Genomic DNA, 18,130 nt, shown 5'->3' on the forward strand with positions numbered 1-18,130 from the left:
GTAATGTGTAATCAGACATTATCCAAATGAGAAGGGAACTTGTAATGTGTAATCAGACTGTATCCAAATCAGAAGGGAACTTGTAATGTGTAATCAGACTATATCCAAATCAGAAGGGAACTTGTAATGTGTAATCAGACTGTATCCAAATCAGAAGGGAACTTGTAATGTGTAATCAGACTATATCCAAATCAGAAGGGAACTTGTAATGTGTAATTAGACTATATCCAAATCAGAAGGGAACTTGTAATGTGTAATCAGACATTATCCAAATGAGAAGGGAACTTGTAATGTGTTATTGTACTGTATCCAAGTCAGAAGGGAAATAGTAGCACAAAAAAGCAGCATCAAAAAGTCAGGTAACAACGTCTGGTGCCCTGGATGTATTCCAGACGTGTGACTAAAATAAACTTGTTTGGTTCATGTGATTAATGTACTCAATATATATATAATGATGAAGCCTATGATATGGTCAAAACGCCCAAATTAAGTCTGTTGCAATCACTGTCATGATGTATGCTTGGAGCATTACAAATTTCTTACTGGACTTCATAATGATATCATGTCTCCTTGACACAAGTGTCAGTGACAAGTTCTCAAATTTTAATCAAATACAACAATTTGAAACCTGCATTTACATAGGAAGCAACTCCCCCTCTCCCACAAGCCCTCTACACAACACCTTACTAATATATATTCAATTCCAGGGTAATGTACCTAGGGAAAGTGGAATTTCCCAAATACCAGTCTGACTTCCTTTAAATGGATTGAATTTTCATATCCCATAACACTGGAAAATGTCACAAAAATAAACCACTGTTAGGGACGGGATAGACCACTGTTGTGTTGGGATTTTTTTGTAAGTGTTGTGTCTCTTATGTTACTGATTCCATACTTCAGCATGCAAACAATAATGGATGGATGTTACTGGAGAAATAATAAAACATACAGGGTGTCAGATGGCGTGACGCCACAGGAGGAAGGTTTCTCCACCCTTGCAAGGTCTATTATTTTCCCTAAAATACTCACTGTAGTGGAAGTTATTGTGCATAGAAAATGGGCTATCTGTTAAATTTGGTTGTATTTGTTTTGTTGTTAGTATGTACATTTTTATATATATTTTAATATAAAATAACCCTCCCAATTTTTCACATTTGGTGTTGGATATGTAACTAGTGTCTGGAGGACATATTTACAAGGAAAATATACATGTATACATTATGTAAGTATTTAGGACGCAGAAACAAACACACACACACACACACACACACACACACACACACACACACACACACACACACAGAGTTTCATATATATGCACAGACTAACATATGCAGAGATAGACAGTGTGTTACACATTTGAAGAAAATCACAAACACACACACACACACACACACACACACACACACACACACACACACACACACACACACACACACATGCAGAGACACAGACACACATACTCACACATTAATTTGCTCAGCAATCACAATATCTTTCTTGATTATATATACCTCACGTCTCATTGTGAGCAAATGAATAAAACTTACATACAGTACAAAAGAATGCATCTTCTTATTTCATATTTTTGATGTGTGTCTTTTAAAATGTTTGATTTTCTAGTAAATCTCTGAGAACTACAGTTAGTCAACAAACCCAATCTTAATACTTCTTATTGTACAGAAAAAACACGTTAATGCAAAACCTCCTGCTTTATTAACTTTTTAAAATGAGTTAGGCTAATATGTAAAAATTGCCACTGATTTGGGATTTATTTCACCACATTCTTTTTGACTTTGTCCAGAATTCTTAAGCAAAGAAGTTGAGAATTAAGCGCGCACACACACACACACACACACACACACACACACACACACACACACACACACACACACACACACACACATGCAATCTCTCTCTCTTTCTGTCAAACGCACATACTGTTTCTCTCTCTCTCTCATATACATATACTCATTTTACTCTTACATAAGCATGCACGAAAACACACACACACATCCTTCTAAAAGAGTTAACTGCATTACTCTTGTTTTATTTATTTTCCCAGAGTCACTAATGTGTTTTTTTTTAAATGACATAGATTGTGAAGGGAAACTAAAATAGCATCACTTGATCTCCCTGTACCTGCTGCTGCAGTTATTTTATTTTTTTTCATTTTATTTACAGTCTGGCAGTTAGCACGGTGGACTAAAGCTCTGACCTATTAATAAGCTGCTTCCTGTGGCAAAAGGTACAGGGTTTGAATCTTACCACCAAACAGTACTTTGAGGAAACTGGTAATTAGGCTCTTAATGGTCTCATGGACTGCACGTCTGCTAGCTACCTATGCATTTGTTTAGATGATAACACTTGCACTTAGCAAGAGCAAAGCAAGATGGTGTTCATTCCATTTTTTCTACTTGGTCTGTGCTTCACAGACACTTAATATGCTGCTGTGAAGCCACAGACTACTTACCAGGCTCTCCTTGTACATTAATACTCTCCTGGAAATGTCTGTCTTCCAGTTGTGTATCATATAGGTCCATAGGTATATACTAAGCTAATGACCACTGGGTCCTTTATAATCCTAGCCAAGCATCCAAATTGCATCCCATAATTTTATGTGCCTTAGAAGTTATTTTAAGGGGTATATGTAAGCTGGAACAAGATTTATAGGCTGTATCTGTCCATTAGAGACATAGGTGCTAGACCTGGGGTGTATTTCTGATTTCCCATCCACTGGTCCAGGTGTCTCTTGAATAGGGTTAGGGAAGAGTTCTGTGACACATAGATGGGAAGGCTGTTCCAGAGAAGGAAAATTCCCTAAGACACATACGTGTCCCTCCAATGTGTTCTACTTACATTACAAGTAAAGTTTAATTCCCTGATTGAGTAATCCTGACAGTGCTTGTTTTGCAGATGTGCAAAAGGTTCATCAGACCGGGAACCAAGGATTTCTTGTATGCCAGGCATAAATCAACTCACAATAGACTGTAGGAAACAGAGTATATAGATAGGACTTACAGGCATTCTGCGTAGGACATACTTTGTATGCTCTGTATTCTTTTTGTGAGGAACCTCTGTGTGTGTTCCATTTGTTAAATGTGCCTGGTCAGGTACATACGGAAGGAAGCATTGTACTCAAGGATGGGTTTGATGAGGACTGAATACAGGTGAATGATGGCTTCCTTGGACATACATGCTATGCCTTACTATGTCCTTACTACCTTAGACTTAGACATATGTTGTTTGAAAGCCAGGTAACCATCTACGTGTGTACCCAAATCCCTGACTACTGGTTCTGCTCTTAAGGATGTGCTGCTTATGAGGTAATTTCCTAGGGTGGCTGACTTCTCAAAGAGAACTATTATACATTTCTTGACATTAAGTTTTAAGCTGTGGCTTTGCACCAGTTATTTGTCTGTGTTAATCCTTCTTGTAGGACGTTAGTGTCTTGAGGATTCTATAACTGCTCCTAGTTTGCAATCATCTGCAGACTTGGTCAGTCAGAGGCCCTTGACAGTAGCCCTGACTTCAAAGATATAGATGCCAAAAAAGAAGCAGAACCAGCATAGAGCCCCGAGGAACTGTGCTAATGACTGGCCTCTTTATGGAAGTAGTCTCCCCATCCTAACTTCATATGTCCAATCTGAGAGCCAGCTGGCTATCCAGCACATAATATAGGGGAATATGCCTATATCAGTGAGTTTGTTTTCAATGCCTGACTGAGCTATTGTATCAAATGCCTTAGCCAGGTCAAGGTAGGCAGTATGCACTGCCTTGTACTCATCCTTTGCCTTTGTGACCTTCTCAAGAAAAGTTCACCAATTTGAGTAGGCGTGATCTGCCCTTGATAAAAGTTTTCTTGTCCTTATTAATCATTTCCATGATAACTTTTTCCATAGCTTTGCATATGAGACTTGCCAGACTTATGAGCCTGTAGTTCCAAGTGTCCATTGATGGCCCACCCTTGTGCAGATGGATGACCACTGAAGTTCTCAGTTTGCAGGCACAAAACCTATCTGGAGGCTATGATTAAACAGTGACTCCTATAGTCCTGAGAGTTCATGTTTCAGGCTATTTAGGAAGTATTCTGGGGTGTCATCTGGACCCATCAATGCAGTATGTTTGGGCTTAGAGAGTGCATCATGCACCTGCTCCTAGTTGGAGGAGTTATCCAATAGTATTTCCTGGGCACAGATGGGGGGAGGGGGTAAAACTTTAGATAAATTTGTTGGCCAGCAGATTTCCTATGCTGTCTGGCTCCATGTAGGTGTCTCCATTTACAATAACGTTCTTCACACTACTGTGTACTGCCTTTGAAGTTTCAGACATAACTAAACAAAACCTTGTGGTTGTCCTTTACCTGGGAGGCTATCTAAACAAAACCTTGTGGTTGTCCTTTACCTGGGAGGCTATCTAAACAAAACCTTGTGGCTGTCCTTTACCTGGGAGGCTATCTTTACCTCAAATTTGGCTTTAATAAACTTAATCTGACCTCTTGATTGCTTGATTAAATTGATGTGAGTGTTTTCATCATGCTGGGCATAGCACTTCCACATCTTGGCTATGAATTTTTCTCTTGTACAACCATTTTTCTTTGGATTCCACCAGGGTGTTTTGTTTTCTGAGTTAGTTATGGGCTTATTTCTGGTAGGGACAGCTGCCTCTATGCATTTATTGACATGATAACTTTCTTGGGTGGCATAAGCCAGGCAACCTTGTTGGCTAGGCTTACTTAGGCCCTTGGGCTGATAGCCTAGTACCTACCCATGAACCTATGAACCTATGATTGTACAGGGTTTCTGTGAATAATTCTGTATAGGCAGTTGTATTCTCAGAGTTTGCTGGGGGCTTGAAATTTTGACACGTTATCACTTAGTAGTAGGAAGTTTGCTTTAGGATAGTTCATAAATGTTATGGGGATAGCCAGGGTCACAAACCTGATTTTTATTTTGAAGGAGACAGCTTTGTGGTCTGCTGACCTTACCATAGAGGACAGGACACTGGGGGGGGGAGTACAGTGTTCTGCCATGCTTGTGAGTGCCAGGTTGAGTATGCTTGCATCCTTAGTGGGAATATGGACTATTTGGTCCAAGGTGGTTGTGTTTACAAATTCCAGCAGTCTGTGGACCTGCAAGTTTGAGATCATGTAAGTACCCCAGTTTATAGTGGAGCAGCTGATTTTGCCCATGAATATAATATTGGGTTGATGGCCCCCAACAAGTCCAAGTATGAATTATGGATTTCTTGGGTCATACAGAATGATCAATAGCTTGCAAGAATATGATATGGAACATTGACTGTGGAAAGCTGGACATGGAAAAACTCAAGCACATCAACTTGTCTGACTAGTCTTGAGGTCAGTTTTTTGTTGATATAGATTGGAGACACCTCAAATGTTGGTCCCTGTCTATGTAGTAGATGGTCAGAATGTGTGGAAAGCATTGTAGCCCTCCACTGCTGGAGTGCTGTCAGCAGCTTTAAACCATTTCACAGTAAATGCACATACGTTTACATTCTCCAGGGTGAGGAGAACCTGGAAGGAGTGGAGTTTCTAATTTAGGTTCCTGTTATACATCAGTAACACCTTTAGATTCCCTTGGTTGGTTTTGCTATGTCTGAAGGTTCATCAGTTTGGCATTGCCTAAAAAAGGCACTATGGGGGAGGAGAATGTTTTAGCCAATATGTGAAAGCATAGAGGGGACAGTTGCACACCATCCTTGGAAAAGCAATTTGGTCTGTTAACCATATCCTCCCATGCTAACAAATATTGTACCCCCTTGGAATGACAAGAGAAACTAAGCCAGTTATTGAAGTCTATCATGTTTTGTTCATATTGTGGCATCATTCTCACTGAAGGTAGAATGCTACTTAGTTCTAGGCATGTGACAGCCTGGGACATATAATCTGAATGCTCCAAAATGTCAGTCTTAATATAGACCAGGGAGATACATCTCAAGTCATTTATATGCATATGGACTATGACTGAGTAATATTGGTACTTGTGGTCTAATGACTTGAGTGCATGGGTGATTTGATAGATCCTGGCCCCAGACAGACAAATGACCATGATTTTTTTCATTATTCAGCCTGTGGATCATGACATCTGAAGGTCTCACAATGTAGTCTCCAATGATCAAAATATTGAGTAGTGCGTTAGGTTGCCTTATAGGGCTTTGTAATTGAGGCTCCAAAGGGTGTGGCTGTATGTGTTATGTTGGGTGTTGTTTTGATGGAGTGTTTTTGGAGTTGCTGAGGATTCCTTTTGTAGGATGAATGTCTAGGAGGTCTTTTGGGTTTAGGAAAATTACTTTTTTTGAGTACCTCAGCATATGCTGGTCTATGTATTGGGTAAGTACTATGTGTGGTGGGTGTAATGCTTATGTTACTAACAACCTGCTTTTTATTCTGAGTGCTTTTTTGTAAGAGTCTTGCCTCCAGTAGCATTGTGTTAATTACATCTCTTACCTACTGTTTCCATTTCTGTAAGGATTAGTGGGTTGTCAGTGAATATGACACAATTCCTGCATTGTCTCAGGATGCCTATATCTACCAAGTTGTTGACTGAGAAATTGGAAAGTGCCCATCCATGGTGTCAGTCCTTTTTTAGGTGAGCTACAAAATGTTGGTACAGGAGACTAATGTGGGCACTATTAGAACTAAGCTATGTATAACTGAAGTCATGTGGCAGTACTCCTCAGCATGCAAACAAGTTGCTCTTTGAGCATCTGAGTACTGGGTAAAGTTACAGAGGAAGTTTTATAAGGAACATTTAGTTTCTAACTGCCTGCATCTATACAACACTCTGCTAAATGCCACTGAGTGACAAGCAACATAATTTATAGGTTCAAAATAAAGTGAATAAAATAACTAAAAAGCCCTCTGGCCAATGAAATGATGTCACTTTAAGCTTCCCTGTGTGTTTCCCAACATAGACAGACCAGGCTACCTTTCTACTGCCACTAGAATTGCAGTCCCAGTCTTCTTGTCTTCTTAATATGAAAACACTCATTAGTTAGCCAAAAGTTAGAAGGTACCAGAAACAAATCAAATAACTACCTACAACAAGTATTTCTCACTTAAGCCTACCTGTATGTATCCCAACTCAGATAGACCAGGCTACCCTTCCACTGCCACTAGAATTGCAGAGGCCCAGTTATTAAAATACACTATAGTTAGCCAGAAGTGAAATGGTATGAATCAAATTAAACAACTATCTACAAGTAATTACAAGTTGATTCAAAGATGGATAAGTCAGAAATGAGGAACATACATTTTAATGCCATTTCTAAACCCACTAACAGCCTAAGGGAGAGGCTTCCTAGTTCCTAGTAAGATGAGCACAAGAGATGAGATTGAGATGAGCTCCTAGGGTCAGGAATACAGAAGATGAGACTGGGAGTAGCTTCCAAGGCCAGATATACAGTAAGGTCAGGCATACAAAAGATACGACTGGGAGGAGCTTCCAAGGCCAGATATACAGTAGAGCAGGCAGCTCAAAAGCCTCCAAGTTTAAAAGGCACAGCAGGAAAATAGTGGGTGAGTGGAAAACAACAAAACTGATGTAAATGGTAAGATAAGTGCATTATTTAAATGTAGTTTAATGTACTGCACTAGATGGAAAATGCAGTCTAAATGCTTTGTTTGCAATCTTCCAAGACTCCAAAGACTAAGATAGATGACTGCTCATGCAATGTAACATAACAGGGGGGCTGGGTTTAATTGCCTTCCAGCTCTAGTTTTAACTCATACAGCTGGACAAAGATGTTTTTTGTTTGCTTATAGGTTCATAGGTAGATACTAGTCTATCTGCCCAAGGGCATTTATAAGCCTAGCCAGAGTATGTCAGCTTTCGCCACCCCATTGATTAATTAACTGAGCTTCTGTCAAGAAGAGCCAATGAAGTGATCCCAGGGATGTATTTTCTGTAATCCATCCACTCGTCAAGGTTTCTCTTGAAGAGGGTTAGTGAGGGGCTCTGCCTAATGTAGTTAGGAATTTGGTTCCAAAGCATGGGGAGTCTCTGTGACAGGAATCTATCCCTCCAGCATGTTCTATTTATTGTTGTGGTGAGGTTTAGCTTACTAGAGCGAGTGGCTCGCAGTGACTTGGATTTCTTCAGGTGGAGCATGTCCATCAATTCTGAGTTGGACATGGCTTTGTAAGTCAGGCAGAGATCACCTCTGAGTATGTGATATGCCACTGAGTACAGCCGGAGTTTTTCCATTTGGGCTGCATAGGACATATATTTGAGGCCAGTAATCCTCTTGGTGAGGTACTTTTGTGGTCTTTCCAGCTGTTGGAAGTGTCTTGTGAGGTACATCCCAAATGGGGCATTGTACTCTATGATGGGTCTGATGAGTGATGAGCAGAGGGGCACTATAACCTCTTTATTTCTAGATGTGAACCCTTTAGTAATTAGATGGGCTACATAGAAGGATTTCCTAACTACTTTGGCAATATGATTGTCAAAGGAGAGATTACTATCTACCTGGGTCCCCAGATCTCTTATTACCTCTTCTGTATTGAGGGGGCTGCCACCTATGTGGTAATTCATAGGTGTTTTGTTTTTCCCCAAATGGGATGACTATGCATTTTTTGAGACCATGACTTTGACACCAGGTGTCCATTACAGTAAGGCCCTTTTGGAGAATGTCCGTGTCAGCTGGAAAGTCAATTATGGCTCCCAGTTTGCAGTCATCGGCAAACTTGGTTAGCCATAATCCTTTTGTGTTTGCCTGTACTTCTGAGAAGTATATGCCGAACAGTAGGGGTCCCAGGACCGAGCCTTGTGGGACACCACTTGTGACTGGTTTAGAGTTGGACCTGGAGCCCACTATTCTTACCGTGTGAGTTCTGTCTGTAAGCCAGTTGGCAACCGATCTCGTAATGTAGGGGTTTATGTTCAGGCTGTTAAGTTTTTCTATAATTCCCGAGTGGGGAATGATGTTAAAAGCCTTGGCGAGGTCAAGGTAGGCTGTGTGAACCACCTTCCCCTAATCTATGGTCTTGGTGACTGTCTCGAAGAAGTCAGCCAGGTTTAGTAGGCATGATCTGCCCTTAACAAAGCAGAACTGGGTCGGGTCAAGTGTTTGGAGGTTCCCAATGTCTTTGTTAATGAGTTCCATGATGATGCGCTCCATAGCCTTGCAGACCAGGCTAGTCAGGCTTATGTAGAGTGGAACAACCGTTGCTGTGCACCATTTTAGGGGCATGTAGCCTGTGGAGTAGGCTGAGGTTGAACAGTGTGTTTAGGTGGGGAGTTAGTTTGTTCTGTAGTTTGTGCAAGATGTAGCCTGGGATACCATCTGGCCCCATTGACACTGTGCTTTTGGCTTTTGAAAGGGCTGTTTTCACCTGTGTGTCTGTGATTTCCGGGACACTACACTTTTCTGGTATTGTTGTGGGCCCTTTTGGGGGTGAGAGGGGGTGAAGTTTGTACTGAATCTATCTGCCAGGATGTTGGCAATATCAGTAGGTTCAGTATATTTTGTGCTATTTTGCACTAGCTCAGAGCATATCTGCGAGTTGCCACTTAGATTATTGACATAGCTAAAGAAAACTTTGTGGTTATCTTTCAAATCCTTGGCTATTTTTCTTTTGAAGTTAGCCTTGGATGATTTTATGAGGGACCTTAGTTTCTTACTGATACTGGTCAGGGATGTCTTTCCTTCTTGAGATTTGCTTTTTTTCTGAACTAGTTTCCTCCTTCTATTGTATAGCCTGTTTATGGCAGGGGTCCACCAGACTGGTTTCCTTCTCTTAGGGCAGTGAATCTTGGTTTTGCTAGGGATAGCACAATCCATGCATCCTTGTAGGTGCTCATAGAGTGCATTTGTAACGGTTCCTGCATCTTGGACACTGTTATCCTTTAGCGTGGGGGCTGTGAAACATACCACCTCTGTCTTAAGTAAGGTGAAGTTTGCTATAGAAAAGTTTTTCTCTGTAGTTTCCTTGGTTGGGGGGTGGTGTGGTGTGGACACCCAGAGTGATTAGTTTATGGTCTGATCTAACCAGTGATGGGTTGACCTCCAGTGCGGAACACCTGTCACCCATGTTGGTGATGACCAGGTCCAATATGTTTTCACCTCTGGTAGGGGAGTTTACCAGCTGATCCAGGGCATTTGAGTTGATAAATTCCAGGAAGCGCTGGACCTGGGAGTTTGCACTTGAGTAGTTTTCCCAGTTAATGGTAGGGTAATTGAAATCGCCCAATATCAGGGTGTTCAGTAGGACCTTCATGTTTTCCAGTGTCTCCAGAAAGGCCGAGTGGTGGTCCTGGGTCATGGAGGGTGATCTGTAACAAGCCACAATTTGCATTGCAGATTTGCCTGATGTTAGTTGCACATGGATGATCTCAGAGGTATCATGCTGCGCCACTAACCTGGAGATGTAGGTATACACCCCCTCCTTTTGTGTTTCGGTCCATGTTCTGTGGCCAAAACGTGCGGTATGAGTTGTAGCCCGGTAGTGCTGGGGTGCTCTGTGGAGCCTTGAACCAGGTTTCAGTTACTGCACAGATGTTGGCATTCTCCATACTGAGGAGTGCTTCGAGCGCATGCATTTTGAGATTTAAACTCCTGGCGTTGAGTAGCATAACCCTCATTTTTTTATTTGTGCTGTTTACAGAGGTGGGTTTGACTTTTGAGCCTTGCCTAAAAAAGGCAATATGAGGGCAGCAAGAGCCTTGGCCAGTATTCGAAAGCCTAGGGGTGACAGGTGCAAGCCATCTCTTGCGAAGCAACGAGGCTTGTCGAGCATGTCGTCCCAGGCTGACAGACACTGGATCCCCTTTGAATGACACCAGAAGCTTAGCCAATTGTTGAAATTGATCATTTTTTTCTTTATACTGCGGTATCATTCTTGGTGAGGGCAGGATGCTACTCAGGGTCAGGGTAATACCCACCTGGGCTACATGATCAGAGAGCTCTTCCATGTCTCTTTTCATGTAGTCTAAGGAGGTACTTCTCAGGTCATTCACACCAACATGAACAATGACAGAGTCATATTTGTACTTGTTCTGGAGTGACCTGAGTGCTTGTGTTATGTGGCGTATTCTGGCTCCCGACAGGCAGCTAACAGTAACCTTCTCTTTGTCCAGCCTAGTGAGTGGGGCATCAGTGTGCCTGACTACAGAGTTGCCTAGTACTAGTGTGTTAGGTATGTTATTTCACCTTAAGGGCTGTGATTGTGCGGCACACTGATTTTGTGTTTTATGTGTTGTCTGGTTTGTGACAGGAGGTGCAGGTTTTTTGGCTGTCTGCTTTGGAGGCCTCTGATACTTTTGCAGGTTTTTATTTAGAGCCTCTAAGTATGATTTTGTGTATTTATGTGTATTTTTGCCAGTGCTGGTTTAGTATGTCTATGTGAGGCTGGAGGTGTGGTGCAAGTGTTAACCTTCTCCTAATGACTGCCTGTTCCAGTCTTGGGTGGAGAGAGCTTAGCCTCCAATTTAGCTATATAATTGCATCTCTCGCATATGTTAATGTTTTGTGGTAGGAGGACAGGGTTGTCTGTGTACATGAGGCAGTTATAACATTGCCTCAGGATACCCAGGTTCATCAGCTGGACTAGAGAGTATGCCTGAAATTGCCCTTTGGTCATGCCTGAATAGTAGGGTGAGCTGCTTAGTCACTTGGTTGGTGAGGGGTGAATAATGAGCCTTGCCCTGCTGGCAATCAAGTGACAGGTTATATTAGTGCTTGCTATTAGGTCTGAGCAAGTGCTGGACTGTAGGATGCTTTTTAAGTGCTTAGGTTGAGAGTTAGACTACTTTCAAGGGAAAAACTGAAGAGAAGACTTGGTGGAGCCGGGAATAATTTAGCCCTAACTAACCGGCGCTGTCCAGACATGCAAAACCGCGCAAACGCGTTTTTTACAGCAGGGAAATGAAAAAGATAGAAATTAGCCCAAAATGGCCTATAAACTACTAACTTCTGGGCTGGAACCACTCCTCCAGGGACAGATGGCTGTTCAAAGCTCCCTCTCTCACAGTTGAACAGAGAAACTTCCTTTTATCCAAGTATTGTATGGGCAACTCAGAAACTTGTAACACAGCCCTGAATTCAGCACTAGCCTGAAAACTGGACTATACTAGCTTAGAAAGGTGGGAAACAAGGAAAACAAATGTTGAAAAAAAAAAGGCAAAAACAGTAAAAAAATACACTTAAAACAGCTTTAAATGACTACAAACAGTAACAAATACACTTAAAACAGCTTTAGATGACTACAAGCAATCAGAAAAGGCTTTTAAACAAATTACCAAATTAACCAGTAAAAAAAATCTCAAAACTGAGCCTGTTCCTGTAGTCTTCAATCAGACAAGTTCTAACTGCACACTCCTGCCACTGGGGTGCAGGGGAACCTTCTCCAAAAAAGAAGGCCTGGATTAGTGCTCAAGTTATATAAACAAAGCTAGATTCAGCAGGCCTGAATCTAGTTTATGCAACAAGCAAACAAGGCACACCAATTTCAGTAAGAAACAGTTAAAATATGCAGGCACTATAAGCCTCTAACCAGAAATTCCCAGCTCAGAAGGGTAGAGTCCAGCCTCTCCTCCCACAAGACTGTAGACCACAAACCTTCTTAATGTAAAATGACTGGCCTGAAGCCCAAGTACTTAAACCAGAACTAATACACTTTTAGAATAACAGACACTGAGCCTTCAATCAGCAGTTCCCAACTTAGAAGAATGTAAACTACCTGTCCTGCCACAACAGTGCAGACCACAACCCTTCTTAATGTAAAACAACAGGTCTGAAGCCCAAGTGCTTAAACCAAAAGGCGTAGAATGATAGCTACACTTTAATCAGGTTACTACCAAGCAGTAATAAATACAATTGAATACTTTTAAGAAGGCCTGAATTAGTGCTCAAGTTATACAAAGAAATCTAGATTCAGCAGTCCTGGATCTAGTCTATGCTACAGCAAACAAGGCACACCAATTTCAGTAAGAAGCAGTTCAAATATGCAGGCACTATAAGCCTTTAACCAGAAATTCCCAGCTCAGAAGGGCAGAGTCCAGCCTCTCCTCCCACAAGAGTGCAGACCACAAACCTTCTTGATGTAAAATAACTGGCCTGAAGCCCAAGTGCTTAAACCAGACTAATACACTTTTAGAATAACAGACACTGAGCCTTCAATCAGTTTGCTTGCTTTACATTTGAAAAGTGAGTAAAACAAAGAATTAGATGGGCAAGTTTGATAATCCACTTGACAGTGCTGAAATGTAATAATGGATATTGTCTGAAAAGTGACTAAAACACAGAATTAAATGTGTAATGCTGATAATCCACTTATGATTTCAGATTTTCAGAAAAACAATGCATATTGTGAAACCCAAATCAGTTTATAGCTGTAGCTTCAGAATCAGGAGAGAGAGAGAGAGAGTAAAAATGCAATAACACGAGAGTCCACTCAGAACTGATTTAAACACCTAGGGATGCCACAAAAAATTGAAAAGCACTGCAGACTATAAATCATTACCACTATAAAAATGCCTTCAGTTAATAGCTTTAACATCAGATTCAGAACAAACAGAAACCACACAAAACTTATTTAAATTGCAAGGTAAGTGCAGTATTTTAAATGTAGTTTAAATGTACTTCCATGGATGGAAAATGTAGCCCAAATGCTTATTTCCAGCCTTCCAAGAGTCCAAAGATTAAGATGGCTGACTGCTCTTATACTGTAAAACACCAGGGGGCTGGGTTTAATTACTATAAGCTCTTGTTACAACTCACGCAGCTGTCAAAAACTGGCTTTTTTGTTTTACATTTAAAAAGGAAACAAAACACAGAATTAGAATTAGCAATGCTGATAATCCACTTAAGAGCTCAGAAAAGTAATAATACTGTTTAATCCCAATTAATTTATAGTTGTAGTTTCAAATTCAGAAGAGAGATAGTAAAAATATAATAAAATGAGAGCCCACTCAGAGCTGATTTAAGCACCTAAGCACAGCACAAAAAACACTTGAAAAGTACTGCAGACTATAAAGCACTGCAACAATAAAAATGTCATTTAGTAACTTTAGCTTCAGAACAAACACAAACAGGAACTTCATGCAACTAATTTAAATGGTAAGATAAGCGCATTATGTTAAATGTAGTTTAAATGTACTTCACTGGATTGAAAATGTAGTCCAAATACTTTAAAGTTTCAGTGTCCAAAGAATAAGATTGATGACTGCTCATGTAATGTGAAATAGCATGGGGCTAGGTGTAATCACTACAAGCTCTAGTTACAACTTCCATACCAGGCCAAAGCTGGCTTTTTTGTCTTAAGTTTGAAGAATGACTAAAATACAGAATTAGATGAATGATGCAGATAATCCACTTAACAGCTTAGAAAAATAATGGTGGATGCTGTTTGAAAAGTGACTTCTTCTTCTTCTTCGGCTTTTCCCGGTTAGGGGTCGCCACAGCGGATCACCTTGTCTGCTCATGATTGGCAGTGGAGTTTTACGGTGTCGAGTTGCCAGCCTGGCACCCAACCTTTCACAGAAGGCACACACCCGCACGCAGTCACACCTAGGGCCAATTTAGAGTGTCCAATCCACCTACAGCATGTCTTTGGGATGTGGGAGGAAACTGGAGCACCCGGAGAAAACCCATGCGACCACAGGGAGGACATGCAGACTCCGCACAGAAGGCATCCCAGCTGAGATTGAACAGGAGAACCTCTTGGCTGTTTGAAAAGTGACTAAAACACAGAATTAGATGAACAATGCTGATAATCCATTTAAGAGCTCAGAATAATAACTATGGATACTGTAAAACCCAAATTAATTTATAGCTGTAGTTTCAGATTCAGAAGACAAATAGTAAACGTGCAATGTGACTCCACCCATTTTCTAAAAGTATATTTACATTAATCTCCTGGGTCTGGCTAAAATATTAAAGTTTGGGGATGAAACCCAACTAATAAATGGTGATTGTTACATTGTAATTGTTAATTTTGCAGCACTTTATTTGATGGATATTTTGCATGTTTTATTAACTGGATACTGTGCATATTGAATAGTTAGCCTTTATGAGGGCAAGCATCAGAAAGATGATCTTTGTGATAGTAGGACTTAATGATCCACATTAAGGTTCACAGCACAGGTTTAGAGTTAGCCCTAGAAAGTAATAATTGTATCTGTGAAGTTATTTGACCTATGTAAGCATTCACAAGCCTTCATCTACTTTTCCAGTCCATATATCTCTCTTCTGATGAGCTTCATACCCCAGTGTGTATCAGTCTCCCCCTCACTCTCACCGTTGCCCATTCTTTAACTTGTATCTTTATTCAGAGTATGTTACTACACTGCAGCTGTTATTTTTGCTTAGGTCATGTACCAATCATAATATAGCAAAGGCAGCAGGCTAATTATTACTTTGCACATTTTTTATACAAGGGTCATCAACTGATGCTTAATTGCTCATTCTCACATGTATGCTGACTTGTACCTGTTTTCTTCACTGGTACAATCTCTATATTCTTATATGTACAGTAATTTCTCAAGCTGTTTAAATTATGTCTTGTATGTACGTAACAATTATTCTCAGGCTTTCACTGTTAATGGACTCTTTCCAGTTGCATGTAATGATCAGTATTCATGCATCCATTTATCATTAAGTCCATATATACCTATGTAATTTAATTAAATAATTAACAAGCCCATCCCTCCTCCCCAACCACGCATCTCTAAACAATACAGAGATTCATATTACTTTGACATAGGGGAAGGTGAGTAATGGTTATCGTGTGCCACGGAGAAGGTGAGTAATGGTTATCATGCTTTAAATACTTAGGAATTAGGAATGGATTTCAAGTCACTAAGCTAGGAGCAGCATACAGAATTACAGGTAATGTCTCAGGTGACATTGTAATGGTTTCTGTAGGTCAGTGGGCATATAAGATAGCCAGCAAGTGAGTCAAGAGTCAGGGTGAGATTTTAAACCAACTAAAGGCAGTCCAAGTAATATTACTACATAGGAAAAATGAAAAAAAAAACAGGGTTACTAACTGACTGGTCCTTTCAGCAGGTTGCTCTAAATTATTTCGCTTAGCTCTAGTCCAGCAGTGTTATATAATGAATTGACAACGGCATCTTCATGGCAAATCTAATTATAATTTCTTTTCCTCTGCAGATTTCTTTTGCAGATTACAACCTCTTCCAGCTGCTACAGGTACACCTTGTCCTGACTCCTGACTGCCTGAAGGACTTTCCCCTACTAAAAGCCTATGTCAGCCGTATTGCTTCTCGCCCCAGGATCAAAGCCTACCTTGATTCTGACGAATACAAGAGCCGTCCCATCAATGCCAATGGCAAACAGTAGCAAGATGCCAGTGAAGTGGGAAATTAATGATGAAGGGAAACAGATATACACTGCTGAACTGATATTCAGTCTTTGGAAAGATGTCAAAATGTTTACGAAAAAGTTTTGTTAGAAATTTTATTTTTTGCTATTTGAAGTAATAAAGATTATCAAAACAAAATGTTTTACTTACTGAGACCTGAATGTTTCAAATATATTGCAGCTAACTAAATAAGGATTAGGTCTTAGAGTCCTAATTAGGAACATTTTTTTCAGAGAATCTTTTCACCATACTAAGTCTAAAGAGATTTATGAAGAAATCACTGAGACACCAACAACATAAATGTAGTAGTACAAAGAATGTCAACACATTATTTTAAATATTTCACAGTCAATTATTCAAGTGCTGGTAATGTAGGATATACAGAATAAGACAATAAAATTAGTTTTATATGTATGGTATTTTACAATATATTGTGCATGATAAGACTATGCTTCTTTTGAGGGTACTGATTACATCATACAGATGTCTAAAACAGATTATGACAAATGTGTGATGTCATCAAAACATCAACAAAAACATAGATAGATTATGGCCTGGAAGCATGGAGAATAGTCATAGATGCCCCACTACACATGCATGGCCCAATAAATGACCCCTGTAATTACAGACCTACTAGTTTCACTAGTATTTACAGCAAAGTTATGGGATGCATAATTGCTGAACTAATTTGACCTAGATGATATTCAAACCCTTGACTCTAACCAGTTTAGATTTATAAAAGGCAGGTCTAGTCTATGCAATCTGGTTAATTTATTTGGTAGGTTCACTGGAGCTGTAGACAATGAGTTGTCTGTCCATACTTCTTAACTTAACCTGGCTAAGGCCTTCAGGATAATCGCCCACACAGGTGTTATAGATAAACTCTCTCAACTAAACCTTAACTCCTATGTTGTCCATTGAGTGGTAAATTGACTTATGGATAGAACACACAATGTGAAAGTAGTGAGTACCTCTTCTAGGCAGAGGAATGTGAGTAGTGCTGTTCTATACAACTCCATCCTGCACCATAAGCTCCCTTCTCTTTGGCATCTACTACAGAGAAATGAAATCTAACATTGAGAGAATTTGCAGGCATCTGAGAACCTGGTGAAACAAACTTGGTGCAGTTGTGAAAATCCCCTTCCAAAATTCAGAGTATGCTTCAGGGCCTGAATCAGACCAGAGACTGGTGTGTCATTCATGGACTCATCCTGAGTAGCAAAAAAAAAAATAATTTGGTTCACTGAATTTACGGAAATCTAAACACTGAGTGCAGCTGTACATTTCCCTTCTGACCCTCAGATTATTCAGCAGGGTCTGAATCAGACCAACACTTGGTGTCTCGGTTATGGACTTGTCCTGAACACCAAACACATGTAGTATTGTTACCTTATGTAAAACTACCAATCCCTACTCTTACCTCATCACTGGTACCACTCCCCTAAAATATAGCACTGTCATGGTAAGAAAGTCCTTATACTTTGTACAGGTTATCTGTTATGGTAGCTTATCCAGATCCAGGAGATCTAAATTTCACTATAGACTTCCTCAATCAAATCTATCATCTTATGCAATGCCTCCTTTGAGAAATACCTGTCTAAATGACTTGCTGAATTTGAAAGACCTCAGAGATTCTTAACCTAAAATGTATATGATGTAATCAACCTAAGTTACTCCAATAGGATAAAATCTCTTTCCCTTCTATTCCATGTAATACAGACTTCTGAGGGGTGACCTATGTTTAGTATATCACTCACTGAAAGACTCTGCCCTTTTCAGCCT

General features: G+C 40.2%; 1 protein-coding gene across 1 annotated transcript in view; it reads left to right on the plus strand.

The window, feature by feature from the left end:
- LOC122806302 (glutathione S-transferase P-like) overlaps positions 1-16,486 on the plus strand; it is a 116,108-nt gene extending 99,622 nt beyond the window's left edge. The window contains exon 7 of the mRNA XM_044076613.1: positions 16,138-16,486. Within this exon, the coding sequence (XP_043932548.1) occupies positions 16,138-16,326 (189 nt within the window). The 3' untranslated portion in view covers positions 16,327-16,486. The remainder of the gene's footprint in view (positions 1-16,137) is intronic.
- The last annotated feature ends 1,644 nt before the right edge of the window (positions 16,487-18,130 follow it).

The sequence above is a fragment of the Protopterus annectens genome, chromosome 1.part1, assembly GCF_019279795.1.
Source record: "Protopterus annectens isolate FY-2018-M chromosome 1.part1, PAN1.0, whole genome shotgun sequence".
Classification (NCBI taxonomy): Eukaryota; Metazoa; Chordata; order Ceratodontiformes; family Protopteridae; genus Protopterus; species Protopterus annectens.